This window comes from Protopterus annectens, chromosome 8.part1, assembly GCF_019279795.1.
Source record: "Protopterus annectens isolate FY-2018-M chromosome 8.part1, PAN1.0, whole genome shotgun sequence".
Lineage (NCBI taxonomy): Eukaryota > Metazoa > Chordata > Ceratodontiformes > Protopteridae > Protopterus > Protopterus annectens.
In genome coordinates, this window is record NC_056742.1 from 364,444,414 (window position 1) to 364,471,750 (window position 27,337).

Here is a 27,337-nt window from a genome sequence, read left to right on the forward strand (position 1 = left end):
ACTGTGGGTGAAAATTTCTTTTAAAGAGAAGCCATCGCGAGGAGCCTTAACAAAGGATGCCTTAAAGGGTTCTGCAAAATCACATAGCCTCATTCAGGCACGTCTCCTTACGGTAGTGCCTGAACTGGCTGCTTGTGAGGTACCCTCTGCTGTATGGGAGATCAACCTCATCGAGGAGTTAGCAATGGATGAGCCAGCTGGGGAGATATTTTTTTGAGGTCCTCCACCGACATGATCTCCGTGCAAGAATTTGACAACTCCTTGATCAAATCTCTTTGCAAGTGTGTACAGTGTGACAAATAAATTAACGACATAAATGTGAATGTGGCTGATGCGTAGATCCTCTTTCCAAACCTGTCCATCACTCTAGACTAACTGTCCATCACTCTGGACTAACTGTTCGGTGGATGAGCACAAGAGCTTTGCTTGGCTAGCTCCTTTATTTTGCGGCTACCTCCACAACAATGGCATCAATTAGGAAATATGACCTGTCTGCACGTGGGATTCAAAATTTATCCAGGTGTTTGTGGATAGGCTCGACAGTGTCCGGGGGGGGGGGGTTGTCACCCAAGACATAGACATGCCCGCCAAGAAAGCCTCCAAAAACAATGACTCCTCAGATGATGGGGGTTGGGCAGCCCAGCCACCTCTCCAAGGATCTCTAGGATGTCCCCGAAGGAAGCTTCATCCGGTGGTGATCGTGAGGATCCTTCGCCTTCATCAAAGTCAGTATCTTCTGTGAGTGACTCCATTGGGGGGGGTCTATGTGCCTCCTCTTGCATGTCTTGTTCCAGAGGACCTTCTCTGCAGGGTGTTCACTAAAAGTTTTGGAAGAAAGGGTAGCTTCCCCAGAGGGAAGATCATGGAGGCATCTCATGGTAGGCCGACCAGGAGCAGGAATGATGGGGTCAGAGCTCGGACCAGACATGGGGTGGATGAAAGGATCAGAGATGTAAGAAGACAGCTCTCTGTGTAAACAGAAGGCCCTTACCATCTGGAAAAATCGATGGACTCAGGGAAGGCCCCCCACCCCCACCCCCCTTAGAGCAGAGGCAGTTGAGGAAAAAAAGAAGGACAGATGCAACCCAGAAAGAACTGGACCTGCTGACGGCCAAGGTCCCAAGAGGAAGGGATGGATCTGAAAGTCAGAGCCAACCCACTACCCTCAGACCCGAAACAGACATCCTGGATCTGATACCCATGCTGACCCGATGAAATTGGAGGAAGGCTGGTCAGGGAAATGGTTGGAGTCGAGAAAGGGGGCTTTCTCAAATCTGACACAGACTCTCTCGGATATTTAGGATCCTGGGACTCCAAGATCGCTGGTCGAATCAGAGAAGGAGACTGGCTAGGTTGGGCAGGTGTAATCACCGATCCAAGATGGGATGGAGTTGCCAGAACTCCCACCTGGATCTGAGCCCTGAGCAATCTCTGCATCATCCTGTCCATATCTGCTTCAGATATACTCCTAGTGGATCTGGAAGATGCCATGGAAGCAGGTCTGGACTGTTTCTTAGGGGTTTCCAACAACTTAGAAAGCAAATCTGTGGAAACCGCTCTCAAAGTAAACCCAGGAGTGAGCCTTCTAGCCTTCAGATCCATAGCCCTAGAAACTAAGCCAGATATAGGTGCCATAGGGGAACTACGGACTGTTACAACTCCAATCGGATCCGACAAGGTCTTCGGATCCCAGAGAGTAGACGTGTCTAGGATCCGAAGTCCAAGTAGATTTAGGAGGAGGCTCCAAAGAAGCCCTCGATGAAGAATAAGGGAGCTTCCTAGAATCTGGAGAAAACAGCTGATGTTTTGAGGGGGTCTGACCCCTGGAGAGAAAGATGAAGAGGCTGGAAATAGGCCTTTTTAGATAGGTTTGTTATGGAGATTGGCAATAGCTTGAGGACTGAAACTAACACAAATATCACAAGCTGATTGCAAGTACTCAGGCCCCAAGCAATACACATATATTTTGTGAGCATCAGAATGTGGAATTTTGTGCTCACAGGCAGAAAAGCGCTTAAAACCCAAAGGTTTAGCTAGGAAAAAGGTAGCTATGTATAGATATAGTTTTTTTTTGTTTGTATCTTTACACAGAGACAAGAAAGTGCCAAAGCACTAAGGCAGGAAAAAAAAAAGGAAACACATAGACCTAACACCTATGAAAACTAAGGCTGGTAGGTAGGGGACATAGTAGAAATTATATAAATTGATAAGAAAAAGAAGTTATAGAAGCACTAGGAAATAAATTACTCTTACAAGCTGAAGACTAGATCTAATGTCCTGTTGTGAAGGCAGCAAATGAGATCCAAGGAGTTGGGGATGGTGTTGTGTGTTATGAGTAGAGGGAGGAGCTCGAGACAAGGAAAATGCAGAAGGTTCAGATCCGAGGGACTGGATCTGTAACCCATCAGTGAGGAAGAATGAAAAGGACATCATCAGATTAATGGTTCTTACCCATTAGATGGGCTTCAGACAGAACCACATGATTTTTTTTTTTAATAAAATCAGTCTGCTACTCACGTGACGTAAAGAAACAGAAATTAAAAAGGGAGCGGAATTTCAGCAGTGCTTCAGAATCATTGGCATGGGACAGACTTTTCTCCCTTATACCTACCCTACTGTTTCCAGAGATTCCATCTGCCACTCCTTGAATATCTCTTTTTAAAGGCCATTTTCTGCTTGAATTGGTCACTCTTTGTTTGCTTTCAATAAAATGGCATGGATTTGACAAAATAGTTCGGCTTACATTTAGGACTTAGGACTGGATGGAACATATTCTGTCATCTCCACTGTTTTACCCTGTTTCTTCAAGTAACTGAAGAATACAAACGAGGACCAAAAAAGAGCTCATGGTGAAAGGAGAATCCAAGAGCTGGCCCTCAACATTTATTAAGTGGTTAATGCTTACAACTAAATATTTATAACAAAACAGAGACACAAAAATAAAACACAATAAAAACTCAGCAATTGTAAACATCTATATAAGCAAAAACATGAAAACTATGATAACACACTATGATTAAAAATTCCAGATATTAACAGAAGAGAGTATATAATTCAGAAACAGTCCAAATTTGGGAAAATGAAAACTGGTGACAGTTCCTCTACTATGGTCAAACGAGACTCTTTCAAAAAGGTAGAATTTTAAAGACATAAGGAAGGTAGACTCTGTCTCGTATGTCAGAATCTGAGACTGAGGTCTATTCCAGAGGATGGTTGCAATACATGAAATGGATCTTTTACCACACTTCTAGAAAGGCTAACAGTCTCACACTAGATGACCTGAGCTGCCCAACAAGGAAAAGGGTCATAACAACTCTTTCAGATGAGCAATGCCCAAACCAGGTAGGAAAAAATAAGTGACATGTAAGTTATGCACTTAGCAGAATGTTAGAGTTATCTTGTCTGTCCAGAAACTGGCACCTTTGATGCCTTTATTCCTCGGTATCAACTTCTCCCTGCAAGCTTGAGCTTCTTTCCTTATCCCACAAACCCCTGCTCTTGAAAGAGAAACTCCAGAATGAGGAGTAATGATTTACAAGCATAGATATTGTAAAAGAACATGACTAGGAACATATGTTAACTCAGAACTGTGAAGTCAAAACCAAATTGGGGTTCCTACAAATCCCTTCAGAAGTGACAATTTGTAGTGGGATCAGATGGTTGGTTGTTTTAATGTCTAGACAGTGGCCAGATCTGGTAAATAAGCAACACTATTTATTTAATCTGGTCCTCTCCAGACACTGGAAACTGGTGAACAGAATCTACAGCAATCTTTAGGAGGTCTAAGAATAGTCGCTCCACAGAAGAATCGAGCTCTAGATTGGATATCCATGCTATAATACTTAGCAAATGAATGCACAATCAACCAGATAGAAGCAGTGATCTCAAAGAGGCCATGGATGTAGCTTGAGCTCTGACAGTGCTTGCTTTCAATCTAGCTGTTATAGGTCTATTACCAGAGGAGTAACCATAGCTAATTCAACTGAACATCCACTTGGATAAGTGACATTGGTTACTTTATAACTTTTTTCAGAACTAGAAAAGGGTACAAACAACTGGCAATCTTTCCTATGGTCTCTTGGGCAGTGAAGGTAAAACTTAAAGTTAGTAGTGTGCATCTAAGCAATGTAACTGGTATTAACCTATGATAGAATAGTTTTAGAAGAACACTATGAGATGGGATGGACTGATTAAAGTTTATTTAAGTAGCAACTCTGAGTATAAAGAAAGGGTTAGTTCTCAAGGTGATTCTGTACTGATGGAAAAAATCAGACAGGGAAATTAAGTAGATACAGGGTGAAGCTCTGAGACTTTTCTTCAAAAATAATGGCCATCAGGAGGAGGGTCTTCCAGGACAGGAATTTCTTATCCGTAGAATTCACTGGCTCAAAGGAAGACATAACCAGCCTTTCTAGTATGAAATTTTGTGAGCTGGAGTAGAAAACACCTTTCAAAAATGCTTTACATACCATATGTGAGGCTGGGGAGGAGGAAGAAATTCCCTGGCGAAGAGAGAAAATATAGCTACCAGGTGAGCTTTTCCTGAAGAACAACTAGCTCCTTTCTTGAACATGTATGATAAGAAGGTAAACACTTGAGAAACAGTAGCTGAAAAGGGGTAAACCTTTTGCTGAGCAGCATAGAGAACTTTTTCCATTTCCCATTATAAATCTTCCTAGTATAAGGTCATTGTGAAGCAACTATTAGACTGATCACCTCAGAAGAGGGTGACAATTCCCTGGGTATCACTGGAAGTGGAGAACCCATGCAGTCAAGTGTAGCGATCAAATTCCGTCTGAGGTCATCTGGATGGGTGGAAGAGCAGACAAAGGTACTGAAGAAGAAAAAAGTACAGTTTTGTACCTACCATAAATGTAGATGTCCGAATTGGATAGCATCTGCAGTCATAACAACTGGGTTGTCCTGTCGTCAGGCAGCCCTTCAGTCGGCCGGATTCCAAAGTCCGGGTCCGGCTTCGGCTGATGTCGCACTTCACCCGACGTCATCTCTGTTGGTCTTCGGGTATAAAAGCATCAGCCGACGCCATTTTCTTCAGTGTTTCTTGCCCCAGATGCCAGAAGCCCTCTAGAAGGCTAAAAATTTTGGATAAATGCCAATGTTTCCAAAAGATAAAGGTAAACACAAAAATAAGCATGTATGTACATAAATACAAACAAATACACCATGAAAGAAGTCCCCCCACTAGCTAGCTATTAGAAGGGTAAACACCCTAGGAGTACCACAGAGGGGAAGGAGGGAGGGTAATCCTGACTGCAGATGCTATCCAATTCAGACATCTACATTTATGGTAGGTACAAAACTGTACTATGTCCTTCATGGATGCATCTGCAGTCATAACAACTGGGTAGAATACCATAGCCAACTAGGGGAGGAGGATAAAGGTAGATTATGGTGTGTTTAGGATCCCTTGCAGAACAGCAGTGGCAAACCCTGCTCGGGATCTGGAATATAGAGGTAAATTATAATGCTTGGCAAATGTATGCACGGAGGTCCAAGTAGCCGCCTCAATAATGTCTTTGGTAGCCACTCCTCGTAAGAAGGCTGTGGTAGTGGCTGTTGCCCTTGTAGAATGAGGTCTTATGTTATGTGGAATTTGCTTTCCATGGAAGGAGTAACAGAATCGTATGCAATTTCCTATCCATTTGGAGATTGCCTGCTTGGAAATAGCTTTTCCTTCCCTTCCTGTTGCATAGGCTACGAAAAGTTGGTCAGTCTTTCTGCTATTTTTTGTTCTGTCCAAGTAGTAGCATAGCTGTCTATGTACTTCCAAGGTATGCAGTATTCTTTCCCCTCTGTTTTGTGGGTTGGGAAAGAAGGTAGGTAGGTGGATTGCCTGGTTTAAGGACACTCTGGATACCACCTTAGGCATAAATGTAGGATTAGTCCTCATGGACACTCTATCTTGGTGGAAGATTAGAAAGGGTTGCACTGCCATTAAGGCCTGTAGTTCTGAAACCCTCCTTGCTGAAGTAATTGCCAGTAGGAAAGCAGTTTTCCATGACAGGTGTTGTAGGTCTGCTGTTGCTGCTGGTTCAAAAGGTGATAGTGTCAATTTTTCTAGCACAAAGTTCAAGTCCCAAGCTGGCAATGGTGGTTTCCTTGGAGGTTTTACATTCTTGATTCCTCTGAGGAACTGCCTGAGCAAAGGGTGTGAAAAAACAGGTGGATCAAAGCTGTATTCTGCTGAAATGGCTGATGCATGAATCTTGATGGAGGAGTAGCACAGGCCTGAATGAAGTAGTTCGGCCAGATACTCCAGAATGTTGGGCATATCTATGTTTGATACATCTTTTCCTCTTTCAGAACTCCAAATGACAAACCTTTTCCATTTCCCAGCATAGTTCCTTCTTGTTGAAGGCCTGCGTGCTTCAAGAATAATGTCTTTAACTCTTTGTGAACGCTCTGGATTAGCAGTTGCTATGTGATGTTCCATGCAGTCAGTTGCAATGTTTTTAGGTTTGGATGCATGGTGCTGTAGTTGTTCTGAGTTAGCATCAAAGGCATCAGGGGTATTGGCCACATATTGTTCCGAGACATGTTCCTCAGCAGTGGGTACCAATGCTGTCTTGGCCAGTTTGGAGCTATCAGGATTATCCTTGGACGTTCCTCCTTGATTTTTAGTAGTACTTTGTGTATCAAGGGAAGAGGTGGGAATGCATAAGCTGTTAGGCCTTTCCAGCTGAAGGAGAGCGAGTCCACTTTCCATGCTAGTGGGTGGAATGTCCTTGTGCAGAATTTTTTGAGCTGGTGATTGAGAGGTGATGCGAATAGATCTATCTGAGGCATTCCCCATTTCTTCGAGATGGTCTTGAAGATGTCCGGGTGCAGCTGCCATTCGTGGACATCCGATGTGGTCCTGCTTAACATATCTGCTAGAGAGTTTTCTTTTCCTGGTACAAATATTGCCTGTAACTGGATGTTGTAGCTGAGTGCCAGGGTCCACAGTTCCAAAGTCATTCTGCATAGGGGGTAAGAATGAGTGCCTCCCTGTTTGTTGATGTACCACATGACTGTGGTGTTGTCTGTCCTTATCATCAACTGGCCCTCCTTGAGAAATGGTCTGAACTTTTGGATTGCCAGTTTTACTGCCAGCATTTCTTTTAGGTTGATGTGCAGGTGGAGTTGATCCTGGGTCCACAATCCTTGCACGCATTTGTCCAGCATATGTGCCCCCCATCCTAGGTCTGAAGCATCTGTTGTGATGGTCTGGCTTGCTTGACCTTTGCGAAAGGGCAGGCCTGGGTTTGACTGGCATGCCTGAGCCCACCATAGGAACTCCTGTTTTAAGCATGGTATTAGTGGGATTTCCGTTTCTAGGCTGTGTCTGTGTTGGGACCATAAATTCTTTAGGTACCACTGTAGTTTTCTCATATGTAGTCTGGCAAATGGAACCAAGATTATGCATGATGCCATGAAACCCAATGCCTGCAGTACCTTTCTTGCTGTTAACTTGTTCAGATTTGTTAGTGCCAAGAAGTAAAGAGGGAGTTCTTTTTGTTTTTCTGTAGTTAGGAATGCCATTTGTCTTACTGTGTCCAATTCCGCTCCCAGGAAAGTCCTTGTTTGGGATGGTATCAGTCTTGACTTTTGTAAATTGACTGTGTATCCCAGTGCTTGAAGCAAGTAAATGACCCTTTGTAAATCTGTTGTCAGCTTGCTTTTGTTGTCTCCTTGTATCAGGCAGTCATCCAGGTATGGATAAATTTGAATTCCCTGTAGTCTGCAATGGGCGATTACTGATGCCAGGCATTTTGTGAATACTCTGGGCGCAGTAGACAAGCCAAAGGGCAATGCTGAGAATTGATAGTGCTCTGATCCTGCAAGAAATCTGAGGTATCTTCTGCAGATAGGTCGAATGGGGACGTGCAGGTATGCCTCCTTGAGATCTAGAGTTACCAGCCAACACTCCTTGCCCAGCATGGGAAGAAGTTGCTGTAGGGTCAGCATTTTGAATTTTGGGACAATGATGTAAGTATTTAGGGTGGACAGGTCTAGAATTGGTCTCCAACTTTTTCCTTTCTTGGAACTAGGAATAGTCTGGAGTAGAACCCCTTTCCTTGCTCTGCTGTTGGCACTTTTTCCACAGCTCTCATGTTTGCTAACTCCATTATCTGTTGTAGAGCCTCTGTTTTTTGATTTGGAGGTAGATTTGGCATTCCTCTTTGACTGGTAAAGTGTGGAAGTGGAACCGGTAACCTTGATCTATGGTTCGTAAAATCCACTTGTCCTTTGTTATGTGGTGCCAGTTTTTTGAAAATAAGGTTAGCTTTCCGCCTAGAGGAGCTGCTATTTGTTCCCTGGTAGGCGGATTTAGGATTAAGTCACTGTGGCTGTGTTGATGTAGAGGCAGGGGTTGAGTCTGTGCCTCTGTTGTTACCTTGCCACTGTCGCCCCTCTGTAGGCACCTCCTCTGGATTGGTTTCTGCCTCTGGAACGTCTATTCCTGCCCCTTTGGGGTCTTGTGGAGTCAGGAAAGGACCAATTTTTGTCAGGCCAGTTCCTGCTAAACCTTGGGGGTTGAACCTGCAAGAAATCTTTAACTGTCTGGACTGATTTTGCCTTTTCTTCCATTTTCTTCATAACCTGCTGGGCAGGTGTACCAAACAAACTTGTTTTATCCATAGGAGCATCTAGCAATTTAGATTTAACATGATCCGGTAAAGCTTGCTCCTTTAGCCATGCATGCCTTCTAATTACTGTGCCAGTCATGGCTGATCTAAATGAAGCCTCCAGTGCATCATAGCCACATTTTAAAGAATGGTTACTAACCTGCTGTATGTTATTTACCATTTCTAATACATAATTCTTATCAAGAGATTCATCAGTGGTTAGCTTTTTAGTTAACTGATCAAGCATAAACTCTTGGTATTGTATCATGTGAAACTGACAATTTAAAGCTCTAGCTGAGAGAGTGGCTGAAGTGTAAACCTTTTTACCCCATCTGTCTAATGACCTTGCTTCCCTTTCAGAAGGAACAGGGTTTTTAGCTATGGTCGTGGCTACTGCCTTGGGACCCTGGGATATAGTTTTGGGGTCTGCAAGAGGGGCCTTGTAAAGGTGGTGATGAGTATCTGGCACCCTGTAAAATCTGTCTGGTTTGGCAGGGGCTGGGGGTAAAGAATCTGGAGCGGAGCAGACGTCATTGAAAGCATCATCCACCACAGAGAGAACAGGAGGGATAGCTAAGGGCCTGTGCTGTGGAAGGTGCAAAAAAGTCCTAAGTCTTTTCCTGGAGTCTGAAAAATCCTGTTGCTGCCATTGGAACTGTTCTCGCATGGCATGCAAGGTTTCCCCAAAGGAGAATTCCTCTGGAGGGGAAGCAACTGGAATGGATTCTTCAGCATCAGAATCTTCAAAATTGGAGAAAGGAGCCTCTGGCTGGTCAGTTATGTCTGATTCATCAGCAGAATCATCAGAGGACACTGGCTCAGGGGGCTCTGCCCTAGGTCTCTTCTCTGGGGGCTGAGAGGCCCTGTCTGGGTGAGATTGAGATCCTCTAATTAAAGAAATTAAATCTTCTGCCAAAGTAAGCATTTGAGAACTGGAAGAGGGCCTGGTTGTGGGGGGTTTAACAGGCACTGTTTTAGTAGTCTTGGCTGCTTTAGCCCTGGCGAAGGCCTTAATGGACATGGCTGCTGGAGGCCTAGCAGCACCACGTGCTGGGGTAGAGACATCCAAGGGAATGGTGTCTGATAAGTCAGTGGTAAGCACCGTAGTGGGTAAAGTTTCTGAGGCCGATTCAAGAGTGTTAGCAGGGACCTCAGTTGTAGAGACAGCTTCAGGTGTATTTTGATCAGTTTTCGGGTTCGCGCCCGACACCGAGACACTCGCGGTTTGCTTAACCATGGTTTCGGCCGAAACCGCGGACCGCGAGTGTCGGGCTTTATCTTTGCGTTTTGGCAGAATGCGAGTCGGAGGATCCGACGGCATAATGTACGCAAAATCAGAACCGAAAAACTGTTCTGCAAACTCTGACCGACGCCTAAGTGTTCGCCGGTTGAAAGAAGCACAGGACGAACAGGCTGCTACGTCGTGGGCTGGGCCTAAACAAGGCAGGCAGTAAGAGTGGAAATCTTTATGAGGTATTTGTTTCCCACAGGTTAAACAATTATTAACTTTTCTGACATCGGCTGAGGCAAGAAAGAGTCCCCAACGGGGTACTTAGCTTTAGAAGTCTTCGAAGTAGTATTCGGTAGAAGTAATCTCTGGATCCGACCGACCGGCACTTGCGAACAGCTTCTGCTTCGGGCGCCACGCGGCAAGAAAGACTGAAGAAAATGGAGTCGGCTGATGCTTTTATACCCGAAGACCAACAGAGATGACGTCGGGTGAAGTGCGACATCAGCCGAAGCCGGACCCGGACTTTGGAATCCGGCCGACTGAAGGGCTGCCTGACGACAGGACAACCCAGTTGTTATGACTGCAGATGCATCCATGAAGGACATCAGGTCTTCTTTTGAGGTATGGCCTCAGCAGGAGAGGACCATATTTGGTGTGGACAGAACAAGGCTAAGAGAATGACCTATGATCTGCACATCTTTGCTGTCTGGAGGAATCCGGTTATGACTGGAAATGGCCGGAATGCATACAGGAGACCTGGGGAGGGGGTGGGGGGAGTCAAGTGAGAGAATGCATCTCTTTGGAGCTTTCCCTCTTGGCGTTGACAGGAAAAAAACTGTCACATCCAGTGTTGAATGATGAAATACAGTGACTGCAACAAAGTCTTCCCAATCTACAGAACATATTTCAAGCTACTGTCATGTTGAGAGACCATGTGTGTGTGGGAGCACAGTACCCGTCAGCTCAACCTGTTTGCAATCACAGTGAACATCCTGCCCTTATGTGCACTGCTATGAGAAAGTAACGCGAGTTTATGGCCCATTCCCAGATGCTCAAGACTATTATATATAGAGGGTAAGATCAGGATTCTCCTTGGTTGCCTATGTACCACACTACAGCCATGCTGTCAAAATGAATGGGCAGAACACCATGGGGAAGCAAGTACTGAAATACCTACAATGCTAGGAGCACTGCTTTCATCTCCACAATGCTGATTTGTGATTTGACCTCCTGTTGTATCCATGTACCTTGGACCATTCTGTCTAGGTAAAGCTCCCCTCCCCTAAACTCAATAAGGATGCATACACTGCTGTTGTGGCAGTGGGGATAAGCTGAAGGAAGGGGTGCTCCTGCTGACAGATCTGATGGATTTGTCTCTATAGATGCTTGTTGCAAATTTCTGAAAGCTTGTGCCATAGACTGGGTTGCTTGATTCCACTGCATTTTGAGCGTCTATTGTAATATCTTCATGGTTAGTCAGATATATGGTATTGACTGAATACAGGCAGCCACCAGGCCCAACATCTTGAGTACTGTGAATGCAGTGGGATTTAGGTCTTTTGAAAGACTCATGAATTCCTGAACTATGGAAGAAATCTTACCTGGTAGAAGCTTCTCTTTCTTGTTGATAGTGTCCAACTGGCAGCAAGTAAATATTAGGGATTGTGATACTACCTTGCTGTAAGGTGTTTTTTCATACAAGATGCTGCTATAAGCCAGTCAATCAGCTAAGGAAATATACTCACTCATAGTAGTCGCATGTGTACTGTGACTTAGCAATGCAATTGTTGAACATCCTAGGGAGAGTTGTGATGAGTCCAAATGGCAGGGCTCGAAATCAGTACTGACTAGCTCCTATCTGAAAATGTGGAACCTCCTGGATGCATCATTACTTTGATGTGTAAGTATGCATCTTGGAGAACCAAACAGCACATCCAGTCTCCTGCCTGCAGACAAGGTAGGATAGATTACAGTGTGACGAAAGAGACAGACTCCTCCATCACATACAGATTCAAGTGACTTAGGTGAAAGATTGGTCTAGGGTCTTTTGAGGCATGAAAGAGTCCAAATTAAAATCTGGACACACACTGCTCTGGAGGGACCTCTTGAATAGCATTTTTTATGCAGAAGACTATATACCTTCTGCTGTGCCGACCACCTCTGATGGGGAAGAACGAGTGATGGGTGAGAGGATGGATGTTTGGGTAGTGTTAAAAATGGTCAAGAGTAGCTTATGGATACAATTTCCCTAATCCAGTTGTCCTGTGTTATGGTCAACCACATTGACAGATAAAGGGAAAGGTATAACCTGACTGCCTGCAGAGTGGCACAGTTGGGCAATCACTTCAAGGTTCAGTCTAGCAGGATCCTCAAAAGGACCCACTGAACTCATGATGGTATAAGCCACCTCTGCCTCTATGGTGGTGATAAGGTGAGAACCCCGTCCCCCACCACAGGATCCTCTGTCATAATGCTGCATCTGCTGGACCTGTGGGGAATTATTAAATTAAGTTTTTAGGGTATTTTTGGTTTCTTTGAAAGAACTTTTGTGAGACTGAAAACTTAACTCCAGCAGCAGTAAACATTTTGCCCTCATGCTTTCATTGCAACAATTTTTTTTAACCTTTTGCCCAAATAAAAACATTTGGTCATATGAAGCACGGACGGAAGTCACCTTGAAGTGGACAGCAAAAATCAGTGAGGAAAAGACAGACCTACTGATGCACTGCAGTGTCTGAAGAAACCACTCTAGCTGCTCCAACCACTGTATTACGAATCAAGTGCATGACCAGGGAAGAAATGTATGTTAAGGCTGCCACACAAGTCTAAAACTGCGATATCTTTTTCCAGCTAAATCCCTCTCAAACTGAACCATATGCAGCAAGTAGTTCAATGCCCTAACTAAAAAGGCACTGAACATACAGACACCATTATAGAATCTACACAATGGCCCTTTGCTCCAGTGTTATCTTTGGTGATGTGCAGCGCTATAGGCATAGGCTCAGCCACATCCAGCTCCTTCCATACTTAGAAGCACATTATATTCACAAGCTTATCAGTCATGGTATTACCCAGGTCACTGGGGAGAGGACACATAGGTCTCCTGCAAAATCTTTTCCTCCAGGCAGAGACATCTATTGGTTATAATTCCCTCTACCTCATCACTCCAATCACTTTCTGGACTTCACCAAACATGGCGTCTTTTTTTTTTTTTTTTTTTTTTTTTAGGGGGATTGGGAGAACCTTCCCTCTGCTGAGATCTGTGACTGAGAAGGAAGACTCAAAAGGGACCCCAAGTGTTTCCTCTTGCACTACCTCCTTCTTTAAGGGCTCAGGGGGATTTGTTCGAGCTCTCTAGTGGATAAGGCAACCTACGCTTCAACAAACTCAGTCTATGAGGTCCTCTGTCCTGAAGGAACAGGGCTAAGATATGACTAAAGGTTGACTTGGATGTCCAAGGGACCTTAGTCAGAAATACTTCTCTAAAACAGAAACCTGTGAATAATCTGCCCCTTTTTTTTCACCCCCCCCCCCCCCAAGTGCTCAGACTTGGGTTGTTTATCCTTTTTCTGGTCTTTTTTAACATCTTTAATACCTCCAACCTGAGAATCCCTTTTAAGACCAATCTGTTTCACCTGTCCAGGAAAGTGCAAGAGCTACATTTCTTGCACAAGGAGCCATCATAATCCAAATGCCCTACCCCAAGACACACTGCTCACATGTCATGTGAGTCTTTGGGAGGAATTTTATGTGCAGTCCACATTGCTTCCAATTCTTAAACCAAGAGGCTTTGGTATCTTTGCCCATTATTTAACATCGGATGCTACCAAAAGGCAACCTATCAAATACACATCAAAAGCGTAAAAGTCCACAAACTGGTAACAATAAGATTCAATTGCAATTTGTTAACTGCTCAAACCAAGGAAAAGCATGGCCAACATCCTCAAGTAAGGATTGCAACCTGACCTAAAAGTGTCTTTCCTCAGTGCTATTGCAAATTGCCTCCCAGTAACAGACGTCTACCTAGGTCTGTTCTCACACTTTTAGCACACATACTCATTCATTTTTGTCTAGACTATCCCAACAGCATTTTCCTGATTTGTTTCAGGATTTCTTCCTTCTACATCAGCATAATCATTTGGCAGTTAAATGTCTTAATGCTAGTGTGACTGAGGTGTACATCTTTTTATCAGACCTATGTAGAATGCTGCCTTCTTTGTTGTTTGGTAAGGTATGAAAGACCTGGTGGCAACTTTGGTCTCAGGAGGTTTCTATGGACACTACTGCTGAATATGCTTACTGCATTTTTGTTGCTTCCTGCACCCTGAAGAATCTGATAGCCTGGAAAGACAAACACTGGCTCTTAAGTACTTATTAGCTTTATGTATGCCATTTTGCATGAGGAAATCTACATTTATTTATTTAGCATCTGCTTATCAGGAAAGTTCTATTTATGCAAAAGCTCCTTTTCAGAGGTGGCCTCGGGAGAAAAACTCCACACAGGAACTTACAGGACAATATTATGATACAGTTCAATGCAATACCTAAAAGGGATAGCTAGCAGGACATATAAAATATTGCATAATACTTAAAAGACTCAACCTGAGTCAGTTAGAAAAAATTGGGAAGAGAGAATAGAAAGCAATTTAAAAAGGAACAATAGGACAACACTCGTACGACTCCTGTTTAAGCAATAAAGTCTAGAAGGGTTAAAATTTTTGCTTGGAAGTGTTTACATAGGTATTTTTACACCAAAAGCAAACTTTGCAGAATTTTTACCAAACGTATATAACAAACTCTGGAAGTGCGATGGGAAAGAGAGGGGTAGTTGGGAACAGTTTCAGAAATGCTGGGTGACCAAATCACGACAAAGGAACTGATTATTTTGAGATGTGACATAGGATCTCAACTGCCTAGACATAAGGCCTTATTAAGTTTAACATTACTGGCTGCCAAAACAGCAGTTACTAGAAAATGGAATTCAAAATTGGTTAAACCAACTATAACTGCAGTACAGAACACTGTGTAAAGGTGTTATTGTAACTGTAAGTGGGATCTTTAGGACGGAAAGGAGCAAATTACATAGAAATAAATGGAATTTGTGGGAACAACACATTCAGTATAATGTTCAGGAAGATGGGGGTGAGGTTAAGGGAAGGCAAGAATTGAGCAATTTATGTAATTTGAAGTTGACCATAATTGTTAAAAATAAAACATGTATGTATACTACATGAAAAATGCTACTATAGTTTGTTTTCTTTTTATTAATGCGTTTGTATCTATGTCACTGTATAAAATGAGACTGAATAAAGATGTTTAAAAAAGAAAAATGCTTATACCCACAGGACATGTGGACACAAGCCTCCACAGGTCTGATGAGGTCACTTTGTCCTCATCCTCTAAGCCAACAGTCTCACAGACTTTTATTTTTTGGGGGTTGCATGCTGCGCAGCCTGTTAAGGTCCACACAGGCTTTTAAGTTTCTAACTTTCTTTAACAGAGTTCTCCTCCTGAGTAAAACTGAGTTATACAGAAAGAAATGCACTCTTATTCCATGCTGACCAGACACTAGAAATGGAAGTCTCTGCTTTCTGCAAGCACACTTACTGAATCTTTCTGTCAGGGACATCGCGGGCCTCAGAAGAGAGTCTAAATTCAATTAGATCAGAATCAGTAAAAATTCAGTGTCATTTTGGTAATAACCTTTCACATTTCCAGATGTATAACAAATGGCAACCACCTCATCACAGTCAACAATTAGACTCACTTGGGGCATTACCTTGTATTTTCATCATAGAACTTCACCTTTCTCATGACAGAAGTGTTGTACCAATCACCAAACACAATAAGGGATAGTCCATTGTCAATGTCTCGTCTTAGTTTAGTGATTTCCTCCGGGAAGTATTCTTCTTCACTGTCCACCATCAGTAAAGTACCTATACATAAAACATACCACTTTAACAAAGAACAGTTACTTTTTACCAATCTATGTTAGCAAAAAATGCATCTGTAGTACACCCTTACCAAGCCACAATATAAAAAGTACAATAAATTCAAAATGTAAAACCCCACTACTGAAACACACAAGATAAAATGTGACAGTACAACTAGACAATGCTGCAAAGCACACTATAACTAAACGATACTGCACACTGCTTTCATATGCTATAGTTCTTAAATCAGTACATTTAATGAATTTATCAAGTTTATGAAAATTGCACAAAGGTAATCATCCCTAGGAGATCATCTTTAAGAAGGATTTACGTGGCAGACAACTGTCAGAATTTCATATTCTGAAAAATCCAGCAAAGCACATTTTTGAAATTTCTCTAATTCTTGCGCTCATGGACAATAAAGCCTGCTACCACAGCATGTCATGATTTGTCGCATGATGAGTTAAAAGGGCACACTCGACCCCTTGTACTTTCCAGTTCAATTCCCATGCACACAGAACTGAACCCGAAAAATGCTACAACAACCTCAAAAACATAAAAGTATATACTCGACCGACTTGCAGCAAAATCTGCAGAAGTTGCATGGTACGGCTATCAATACACCAGTGGGCAACAGTTGGGTAAATAACTCAATGCAGGGTCTTAAATGGTCAGCTGACATGGTGAGCACACATTTATTATATCCTACTCACAGCCCTTTGCAGAAGATAACTTTTGGGAAGACTCTCAATTGACTTGGGGAAGACAGAGCCACGGGAACACCAAAAAACAAGGGCTCAAAAGGGCAAGTTCTGAAGTACTGAACTTTCAATAAATGCCAGACGCCTGGAGTTATGATTCAAAAGCAATAATGTCTGTTGAAAGTGTGAACTGGCAATGTATGGCGCACACCTGCAAATGACACAGGCAATGGAAGTAGCCATGCCTTTGGCAGAGTGGCCTTTCAAAACCACATTTTTCCAAAAGGGAGTTAAATCTCTTTGAAGGCAAAAGACAGTGCAGTTAGTGACCTACAAGGAAAAGGTTTGCTTTATCACAGCTAACCCTTCTTTACTCAAAGAACTGCCACTGTCTTCCAGAATTTACACAACACCCCAATGAGACAGTACCTCAGCACTGTATATCAAGGCCATGAAGGATTCTATATTTCCTTATAATACACCAGATTTTTGTGAAAGACCAAACATAATTAACTATAAACAAGGGTCTGCAACTTAGAGATTATGAGGCCAGAAGTTATATTCAACAGAGCTAGCATCTTCAAAGAAACAGATGTCACTAAGCGAGCCAGTTCAAATGGAGGATGGGCAACACCTTCAATCATCAATTTCAAGTTCCAGGGAGAAGAAGAGTTCTTCAATGCCAACTGAAGATGGAAAACTGCTTTGACAAACTGCTTAATCATTCTGCGCAGAACCTCAATTCTGCCCTGCACAAAGTTATGATGTACAAAGATGCCAAAATTATGCACTAGATACAAAAAGGAACCAAAATTTATGAGGTATGACAAAATCACCTGTAAGTTTCCTAATATGGAATACAATATCATTCCATCTACATGGAGAGCTTCACCCACTAAAGAAAACGTCTGGAGACTCAACAGCTTACTAGCAAGCCTGGGAGACTGAACAGGATCAGATGTAGCCAGATGCTGCTCCAAAATATATTAACTTCTTTAGCTTGAACTTGCAAAGTCTGTTGTACTACCGTAAGTGTAAAAAATGAAAGCACAGTCTCTTGGTCACTACTGTAAGACAGAAGTTTGGTTCTTTTTTCAAATTTTACTATTTCAGGTAAACAGAATAGAGTGGCAAGGGATACCAAAATCTTACCCACCACTGCAGCAATAATGCATCCAGTACTAGCTCCCTCTTGCCCTGCTGAATCATGCAGAACTGTGGGACGATTGAATTTTCCCACGTATTGAAGAGGAAGATCTCTAGGGTGCCACCTCCCAGAAAAGCCAGACCAGATAAGATCTTCCTCATCCTAAGCTCCAGGACAGGCATGGGACCAAAATTCAGGGTGCCTGTTAGCACCTTCTCATTTCCTTAGAGAAAGCCAGCTACAATAGTGATGTCATGCTGAACATCCCACTGTCTGATTTGCATCCCTTCTCTGCAAAGGGGATGCAAACATGTCCACTACATTTGTTTATGCACCAGAGGATAACCTGGCTGTCTGAAAAAAAGAAAAAGGAGGAGAGGCTCTAGCATTAGCTTGGAGAGTAAGAAACAGTACTGTCCAGCTCATCTAGTTCACCTCAAGCTTCACTTCCTGAAGTTCCAGTTCTCCAGCATAAGGAGAAAACCCAGGTGATATCAAACACACCAGGAAAGCACCTACTGTCAAAAACTGCAATGGGTGTTGGCTGCAAGAAGGGAACACTCAAGCAGAGACAGGTGGGAACTGCCTACGTTGTCAGACTGTATGGCGTGGGAATTGTCAAACAAAAGTCCATACTGGCATAATGATTTTGCAACCACTGGTACTTCTTTGGCCACTTTAATTCCGTCACATGATAAAGGAAGGCTTATGCTTGCATCTTACACACTGGAACCTCACCCAGGCTACCAAAAATACAACAGTGTACATAAATTTACCATAAAGGCAGATGTTTGAATGGATCACTGTTGCACTAGCATACAGTTATAGCATGGGAGAAACCCTGGCAAGGGCAGGACATCCAAGCCAATATACAAAAGCTTTTGGGCAACTTCCACACGCACCATACATCTGAGGAAGCACAAGAGCATGATAGGAATAGGATCTAGAAAAGAACCAGAGAGAAAAAACTTAGAAGGGGGAAGTGTGGAGCTGTTAGTACTGCAACAGTGATCTATACAACATTTACTGCAATGTTTGTAAGTCTGCTTACACAGCTGTAATGTTTGCATCACTAGATCACTGTGGCAGTACCATAAAGCTATACGGAATAACTGCCACAGCCTAGATTGACAAGGAGGAGAAAGGAGGGGCAGCCACAAGGAGCTCCTAGAGAAAACACCTAGCAAACACTGCTGTGGCAGTGGAGAATGAGTCACTCTTGTAGTTCTTAGTGATTGTGTGTACAAGTTGCTGTCGCTAGGACTCTAGAGTCTAACCCTTTCCAAAATGCCCTAAAAGTACCCAAAGATATGCAAAACCCGTTTCAAATTTCTTTACCTAGAACAAGGAAGAAAACAGGGGATCTACAGGCAGACAAACAGAAAAAGCTGAAAGATGAATTTTAATAGACATATAAGAAAGGCTTGATATGAGCAAATCAGAGACATTGGAGAACTAGAGGGGTCTCTGCAATGGAGAGGTTATGGTTCTTCTTGTGGCACCAACTAGAAAATCTCCACCTCTTTGCTAAACAGGATTTTATAGTAGCATGTTTTCCAGCCTCCCTTAATACCTGCTGCACATCCTCAGAGAAGAGGTGCATAACTGGGATCCCAATGCTATTATCCAAGCAATTAGATGTAGGTTCTGCAAGCAGAGGTGGATCAGCAAACTTCTGTCTTGTGTGTGTAGATCCAGTCTATGGGAAGTCTCTGGTAATTCTCCTTGGCCATTTTCATGAGAAGCGAACCAATGTTGTCTAGGCCAAATGACAGTCACCAGTACGACTGCTGGGGAGTCCTTTTCAATCTTTAAAAAAACTCTGGTCATCAGAGGAAATGTGGAAATGCATACTGGACATTCCATCCCTGTAAAGGAAAATGCATCTGTCTTCCAAGGCTTTTTTTGCAAGGTGTGCTGGAGCAAAACTTGTTTAGATGCCTGTTGAGAATGGAGGCAAAAAGATCTACATGGGAAGTTCTCCACTGGTGGATAATCTCATGGAAGACCTCTAAGTGTAATATTCATTTCTGAAGGTCTGTCTTGCAACTCCTCAACACGACCACCACTGTGTTCTTCTATGATGTAATGAAAGTAGCATGGAAAGAGATTTTGTGCTGAGTTGTAATTTTCCAAGCTATTACAGTTAGTTTGCACAGAAGGTAAGACCTGGTTCCCCCTTGTTTATGTACCACATCACAGTGGCATTGTCAATGACTACCAGAAGAGGTTCTAGGATTTCATAAATTATTCAAGACCCTTAATGCTTTTATCATGGCCATCATTTTCTTGTTGTTTATGTGCTTTTTCTTGAAGTGACAGTCAAAAATCCATTGAACTTTGACACTACTCCACATCCAAAGTCTGATGGATACAATTTAAAGATAGAGTAGGGATGGATTGGCAAACCTGAGTTCAACAAACACTGATTCACCTATAATAAGAGTTTTTCCTAAAAAAATTCCACAACAGGGACAGGAATTAATAGATGCTGCTGGTACTGAGTGAGACTGGTGCATATTTTCTGGGCTTGTCCACAATGAACACAATTTAAAGCAGATGTACAGCAGCTGATAAGGAAAATCTTAACAGAACTGAAGAAGCAAACGTTCCTACTGAGTTGGGGTAAATGAGAAATAAGGACATGATATTCTTGATACTTTTAATGGCCAAAAAAAGTAACTATGTAGGGATGAAAAAAAGATAAAGAACCTTCACTTAGATGATGGGGCAAAGACTATAAAAGCAATCAGAGATTTTAAGCTAGAAAGTTGTCCCAGAAAATCAAGTAGGATAAACAGGATTAAATGGGAATAACAGGACCAATTACCGAAACAAACTTTAATCTACAACTGTGTTTGTCTGATGATACAAGACTGGAGTCAATGGTTTACGAAACAGAACTATCTTTTGTGAAACATGTCCTTATGAGGAAAGAAAACTTCGCAAATGAAATATAAATAAAAGGTACATTAGTCAGTGAAACAGAATTAAATTTAAAACTTGTCTGAGGACAGATGTCTGAATGCCAGGGTATAAGAAAGTCATCCGTCCAGGTCTTTCTAAGCAGTCAGATGCCAGAGGACAGCATAACCTTCCTAAATGTCTGGATTAGCAAGGGTAGCAATACACAAGTAAGTGGGGGAGAGGGAATGATGCAGTATCTATCTGCAGGAGTCTCCTTCTCTCCTTAGCACCCAGCAAGGGGGGAAAGAAAGGGTCAGCAGAAAAAGGGGTTGAAGGTTGGGAGCTTTTATTGCAACACTGGTCTATTCAAACATCTGCAATTATGGTATGTGTGCCACAACTGCACTATGTTCTTCATAGTCAATGTTGCAGTACTGATTCTTCTGAGGACTCCTAAAGCTAGTGGAAGGATGGTAGGAGATGCTGTTGGCCCTTGGGAAATAAGGTTTTACATGATGGCTTTATCAAACCCTGCTCTAGCTCTCGAGGCTATGCCTAAATGGTAGTGTTCTGTAAAGGTGTGCATAGAGATCCAAAAAGCAGCTTCTAGAATGGCCTGTGTAGGAACTCCTTAAGGCAGTGGTTGCTGTCCTGTGCCTGGTGAAATGGCCTTTGACATAACCAGGAAGAGGTCTTCCATGGTGAGTGTGACAAATTCTAATGCATCGGACTAACCATTTGGATATGATTTGTTTGGAGAGAGGTTTGCCTTCTTTCCCCTCTGCGAAAGCAGCAGTTGTCCTGTTCTGTTTGTATCAGGTGGAGAATCTCTTCCATTTTGCTAGTTATGACTTTCTAGTGGTGGGTTTCCTTACCTTTTTAAGGATGGTTAGCACCTCAGAGGGGTAGCTGCCATTTTTTTTGGTGTTAAAACCCAATCCTCCAGGCTGTCAGTTTGAGTGTGGCTAGGTGAGGATGGAATACTCATCCTTCAGCCTGGCTGAGGAGATCTATCTTGTGTGGGAGAGGGTGGAATCTGACGGTCAAAAGGAGGGAAAACCAGTGTTGTCTTAGCCAGTATGATGAAATGAAAATCATGCTTGCTCTGTCTGTCCTAACCTTTATCAGTACCCTAGGAATCAAGAGCAAGTGTGGAAAAACATACAGAAAAAGACTGGTCCATTTGAACAGGAAGTCTTCTGTTTCCCATGTACCTGCCTGTTGTGTTCTGGAACAGAACCTCCGAAATTGCCTGTGTTAATGTGAGGCAAAACCATCTAATGAGGGATTCCCCACTGCAAAGTTAAGTCCAGGAAAGTCTTCCTCTTCAGCATTTATTTGTTGGGGTCCAGGAGATCCCTGATTAAAGAAGTCTGTCTTGGGACTGTTCTGTCCTGGAATGTAGGAAGCTGTAACAGTCAGTTTCAGGTCTTGTGCTAACAGCTACATCTTCAGAGAAAGACTGCACAAGGAGTAGGAAAGACTGCACAAGGAGTAGGAAAGAGTGCACACGGAGTAGGAAAGAGTGCACAAGGAGTAGGAAAGAGTGCCCCTTGTTTATGTACCAAATGACTGTGGTGTTGTCTGTCCAAATCGGTACAGTTCCTGGAGTTAACCTCTGTTGAAAAGCTTGACTAGGCAGACAGCTAAGAACTCTTTATGGTTAATATGTAGTTACCTCTGATCATGAGTCCAGATCCCCTGCATCTTCATGGTACCAGGTGAGCCCTATAGGGTATGTCTGAACTATCTGTACTGATGCTCTTGTCTGCCTCTGCCAGAGAAGGCCTGTGCCTAGATCTTGTAAAATTGTATTTTTCCACCTTAACAGCTAAGTTTTTAGGCATGTAAAGGGAGGCAGAAGTGTTTCCAGGGGATGAAAATGCTGTTCCTTGGAGGTTTTTTATTTATTTATTTTATTATTATTTTTTTTTTTTTAGGAACCACTGCATCTTTCTTATGTGTAGCTTTGCAAGGGGGCTCATGAGTATGCAAGAAACTATGTATCCCAAGATCCTGAGAAACTCTCTTGCCAAGATTTGTTGCTTTGGCAGCAAGTTGTTCATGTAGTTTGCCAAGAAATACATTTTTTTGTGGAAGGAAAGCGTTTTCTGCACCAAATCTATGGGGCTCTGAGAAACAGAATCTTTGCTTGTGGAACAGTATGAGACTTGTGGAGGTTTAGGGTGAGACCTACTTTATGGAAGCAGTCTACTGTGACCTGTAAAGCATAATAGAGCCTATTCCATGGATCCAGTGAAACCCTAGGTTTCAGCAATGGAGCGAAGCACTTAATGAAAACCCTTTTAGCAGCAGACAGTCCAAAGGGCAAAGCATAGCGCAAGCTTACCGCTACAAAACGCAGATACTTTTGGTGGTAGTGTGCAATAGGGACATGAAGGAAAGTGTCCTTTAGGTCTAAAACGACCATGTATGCATCCTGGAAGATCATGGGGTGCAACATTTGTATGGCTAGCATTTTAAATTTCTTTGTTCATACTATGCTCAAATTAATTGGTTGCCATTTCTGTATCTAGTACAAGGCATCACTGTAGTACACTGCAGCTCTTTGTTATAATATTACTGCAAATGTAAATCGGATTTCTATTTGTTTCTGCTGTTTCTTCTCTCCGGGCCACAATTGAAAAAGGACCCATGTCCAATGGACTTGCCCAGTTAAAAAATGTAAAATAAAATAAAATAAATAAATAATTTTTGCACCATAAAGGTATCTCTTTAGCTTTAACAGGTCTAACATCCAGGTGCCTTCTCTGCTTGGGATTAAAAAAAATCCTTTAATAAAAACCTTTTCCTTCCTGACCTGATGGAACAAGTTGAATGGATCCTTCCTGACCTGATGGAACAAGTTGAATGGATCCTTGTTGTAGTGAGTCTAAAAGGATAGGTGGGGTAAGAGACTCTCCTGCTCTTTTCTGGTATGCCTAGGTAGGGAGGGGGTCTCCGAACTGAATGGAATAGTCTCTTTTTATGACTTGAAGGACCCACTGGTTACTTGGTAATGGTTTCACACTGTAGGAAGGAGAAGAGTCTTCCTGCCAGAGATTAGGGGGTGGGTAGGGGAAGAGGGGTTAGAGACTGAAGGTAATCTCAGTTGGTCTCTGTGTTGGGTGGGCTCTTTGGAGCTCCCCAGTGCTCTCTGTGTTTGCTTTGTTTGCCATCTTCTGTACTGTCTGGCTTTCTTAGCACAAGGAGGCCGCCTCTTGTTCACAGCTCAAAAGGGTAGTTCCTATTAAACCTAGGCATGGGTAACAGGTAAAAGTCTTTCACTGTTTTAATTTGTTTTCCTTTTTTGTCTATCTTTTTGAACACCTTTTCAGCAGGGGGTTTGAAAAGGAACTGCTCGTCTAGAAGAGCATCCAGTAGCGCTGCCCTGATGTGGGCTGAGAGTGGTTGAGTTCTGAGCCATGCATGCCTTGAGAATAACAGAGTCAGTGGCAGCTGCTCTACATGATGCATCTAGTGCATCACACCCACATTTTAAGGTATTTGGAAACCTGTTAAGCTACTTTAACTCTCTCCTGAACTTCCTTTGACAAGGCCTTTGTCAGAAATAATCTCAGCCTTAGTAGCAATTTGGTCCTGAAGGGATTCTAAATACTACAGCATGTAAAACTGTTTAACTGCCCTCAAGGAAACAGTAGCTGAGGTATATGCCTTCTTGCCAAGCCTGTCTAAAAGTCTGCTTTCCCTGTCATTAGGCAGGTGATGTCTAGTGGCACCCGTTGGTATCCCCTTAATGGATTCATTAGAACTATAAAGAGATCGGATTTAGGGTTTTTGCAAAGGTGCCTATGTGAGTCAAACACTCTGTAAAACCAGTCAGGCTTTCTGGGAGAAGGTGACAGGGAACCTGGGTGTAAAGAGACGTCTTCAAAAATGTCAACCACCACATGCACTGGGGGATCAGCTAGTGGTTTAGGTGAGAGTAAAGTCAGTAATTCACTATAGTGAGCCTGAGCTTGAGAGAACTGTTCAAATTCACATTTAACAGCTTCCTTCATTTTACAAAGGGTATCCCTGAAAGGGAAGTCCTCTGGGGAGAAGCAGATGAGATGGCATTACCTGAGTCTGAGTCTGGAAAGGATGGGTTGGAAGGTGCTCAAAATAGGATAATTCCTCTTTGCCCTCAGAGACTGAGGATTGTGAATCTTCTTGAAAGGCCACCTCCCTAGACCTTTTAGATGGGGTGACTTCAGGGGTAGTGGTCTAGGTGTGGCTAGGTTCACAGGATTTCATGAAGGTCACAAACTCCTGGGTGATTTCAAGAGGTCTTGGGCTTTACTATGAGCTGAAATGACAGAGGGCTGAGGAGACAGAAGTTGAAGGCTGACAGTTCTTTTTGGTTTAGGCTCCATTTTATCAAAGTAACCAGAGGATGAGGTTAGTTGACCATGATGCCAGTCTAAGTTTCCAAGGCTGATGTAGTCAAGTCGTCTCCTTCGGAACTACTGACAAAAAAGTGAGAAGGTGTGGCCTGCAGCATGACCTCAGACCTGACCAACACTGATGTCAGGGAAGCACTGATTTGAGGGCCTGGAACCATGGTGGCCTCCCAAGGAGTCACCTCAGAGCATTTGGGCCTAGAAGTCACCAGATCAGGCGGCTGGGAAAGGCCCTAACTACAGTCACTGGTAAACTTGGTAGAATGGGCAGAGACATCAGCCATATCATCTCTTTTCACTGAATTGTTTTATATTTGTATTTTTCTGTATAATTCTGGTGGAAGCTGGGGGCTGTCAAGATGCAGACGTAACCAAAACTGAGGACTATATATGAGTGGTTAGGACTTCAGACCTTCATTTACACATCTCTGCTTGAAATTTAGCACAATAAGACAATCAAGAGATGTGGTGTTGAGGCTGAAAACAGAATAGACACAGGTTCATAGGTTGGTACTAGGCTATCGGCCCTAGGGCCTATACAAAGCCTAGCCATAACAATTCCCTTGCTTTTTCTTCCCACACTATTTACTTCCCTGGACCCCTGGTCTAGCAGGGCAACTGACGTGATCCCTGGGGTGAATTTCCTTTCTCCCATCCAATCATCAAGGTTCCTTTTGAAGAGGGCCAAAGAGGTGCTCTGCTTGACATGTATGGGCAGTCTATTCCAGAGTCTGGGGAGTCTCTGGGTCAGGAACCTATCCCTCCAGCATGTTTTGTTTATTGTGAAGACAAGGTTTAGATCCCTGGAGCGTGTGGCTCTGAGGTATTGGGATTTCTTTAAGTGTAGCATGTTCAACAGCTCTGGGTATGACATGGCCTTGTACGTTAAGCAGAGATTGCCTCGGTATAGACGATATGCGACAGATTATAGCTGGAGTTTTTTAAGGTGGTCAGCATAGGGCATCTGCTTTAGGCCTGTGATTCTTTTAGTGAGGTATTTCTGCGGCCTTTCCAGTTGTTGCAGATGTCTTGAGAGGTACATACCAAATGGGGCGTTGTATTCTATAATGGGTCTAATGTGGGATGAGTACAGTGGGACAATGACCTCCTTTTTTCTGGATGAAAAGCCCTTAGTGATAAGGTGTGCCACATAGAAGGATTTCCTGACTGTTGTGGCGATGTGGTTATTGAAGGTGAGACCACTGTCCACCTGTGTCCCTAAGTCTCTTATCACACTTTTGGCGTTTAGTGTACTGCCACCTATGTAGTAATTCATGGGTACATGTTTTTTCCCAAAGGGGATAACTATACATTTCTTGGCATTGAGCTTGAGCCCATGGCTCTGGCACCAAGCATCTGTTTCTGTAAGGCCCTTTTGTAGAGTATCCACATCACTTGGGGATTCAATAATGGCTCCCAGTTTGCAGTCATCTGCAAACTTTGTTAGCCAGAGTCCCTTAGTGTTGGCCTGTACTTCAGAGAAGTAGATACCAAACACGAGAGGTCCCAAGACTGAACCCTGAGGTACTCCACTTGTCACAGTGTGCGAAAATCTTTGGGCAGGATTTGATTCTCACACTTTAAGCAACTGAACTTTTTTAAACATCAACTCAGAAGAGGAAAATCCCCAACTGGGTACTTATCTGACTGTAGGAGAGAAAAAACTCTGGAAAAAAACAAGCTGACTGACTGCGAACATACTGTAGCACATGGTGAATTGCATCAGACTGCACAAATAGAAAGAACCAAAGATTTTTATTTTTATTTATTTATTTAACATTTGTTGACCGGGAAAGAAAAACTAGGACAGAGCCTACTTTCAGTGGAGACCTGGGTAGAAACGCTCCGTGTTCATGTCTTTGTAATGTGGGAGGAAAGCGGAGTACCCAGAGGAAACCCACACAAACGCAAGGAGGACATGTAGACTCCGCACAGAAGGCACCCCAGCCAAGAATCGAACCAGATAATCTCTTGTTCTGTGGCAACAATATTAACCACTGCGCTGCTCACAGCACTGACAGGATGACCTCTTCTTGTACACTGACATCCAGACGATGGTTCTCAGGCATCTGTTGGCTAGGGATGATGTAAAGATTCTGGAAAATGGGATAGCTGCTGGCTTCTGCATGGCAGAAAAGACCCAAGAATCAGTACTGCAACTATGAAGAACATCACAGAGACAAACTGTTAAATACAGCCTTTTAAAGTGAGGATTCAGAGTCACAAGCCCTTCTGTATTAAAACGGGAAGGGGAATGGTTTTGATTGTGGAATTTCTGCTTCACAGCTGCAGACACCATAGCTTTTCTAAACTAGGAAAATATGAGAAAATTAGTGAAAAATACAGTGTTAAAAATAAATACCCTTCTGAGACTTACGGCAAAGA

General features: G+C 43.0%; 1 protein-coding gene across 1 annotated transcript in view; it reads right to left on the reverse strand.

Annotated features, from left to right (window-relative positions):
• The window catches only part of MBTPS1 (membrane bound transcription factor peptidase, site 1), a 1,726,871-nt gene that overhangs the window by 418,350 nt on the left and 1,281,184 nt on the right, over window positions 1–27,337 (reverse strand). The window contains exon 16 of the mRNA XM_044081940.1: window positions 15,641–15,797. Within this exon, the coding sequence (XP_043937875.1) occupies window positions 15,641–15,797 (157 nt within the window). The remainder of the gene's footprint in view (window positions 1–15,640; window positions 15,798–27,337) is intronic.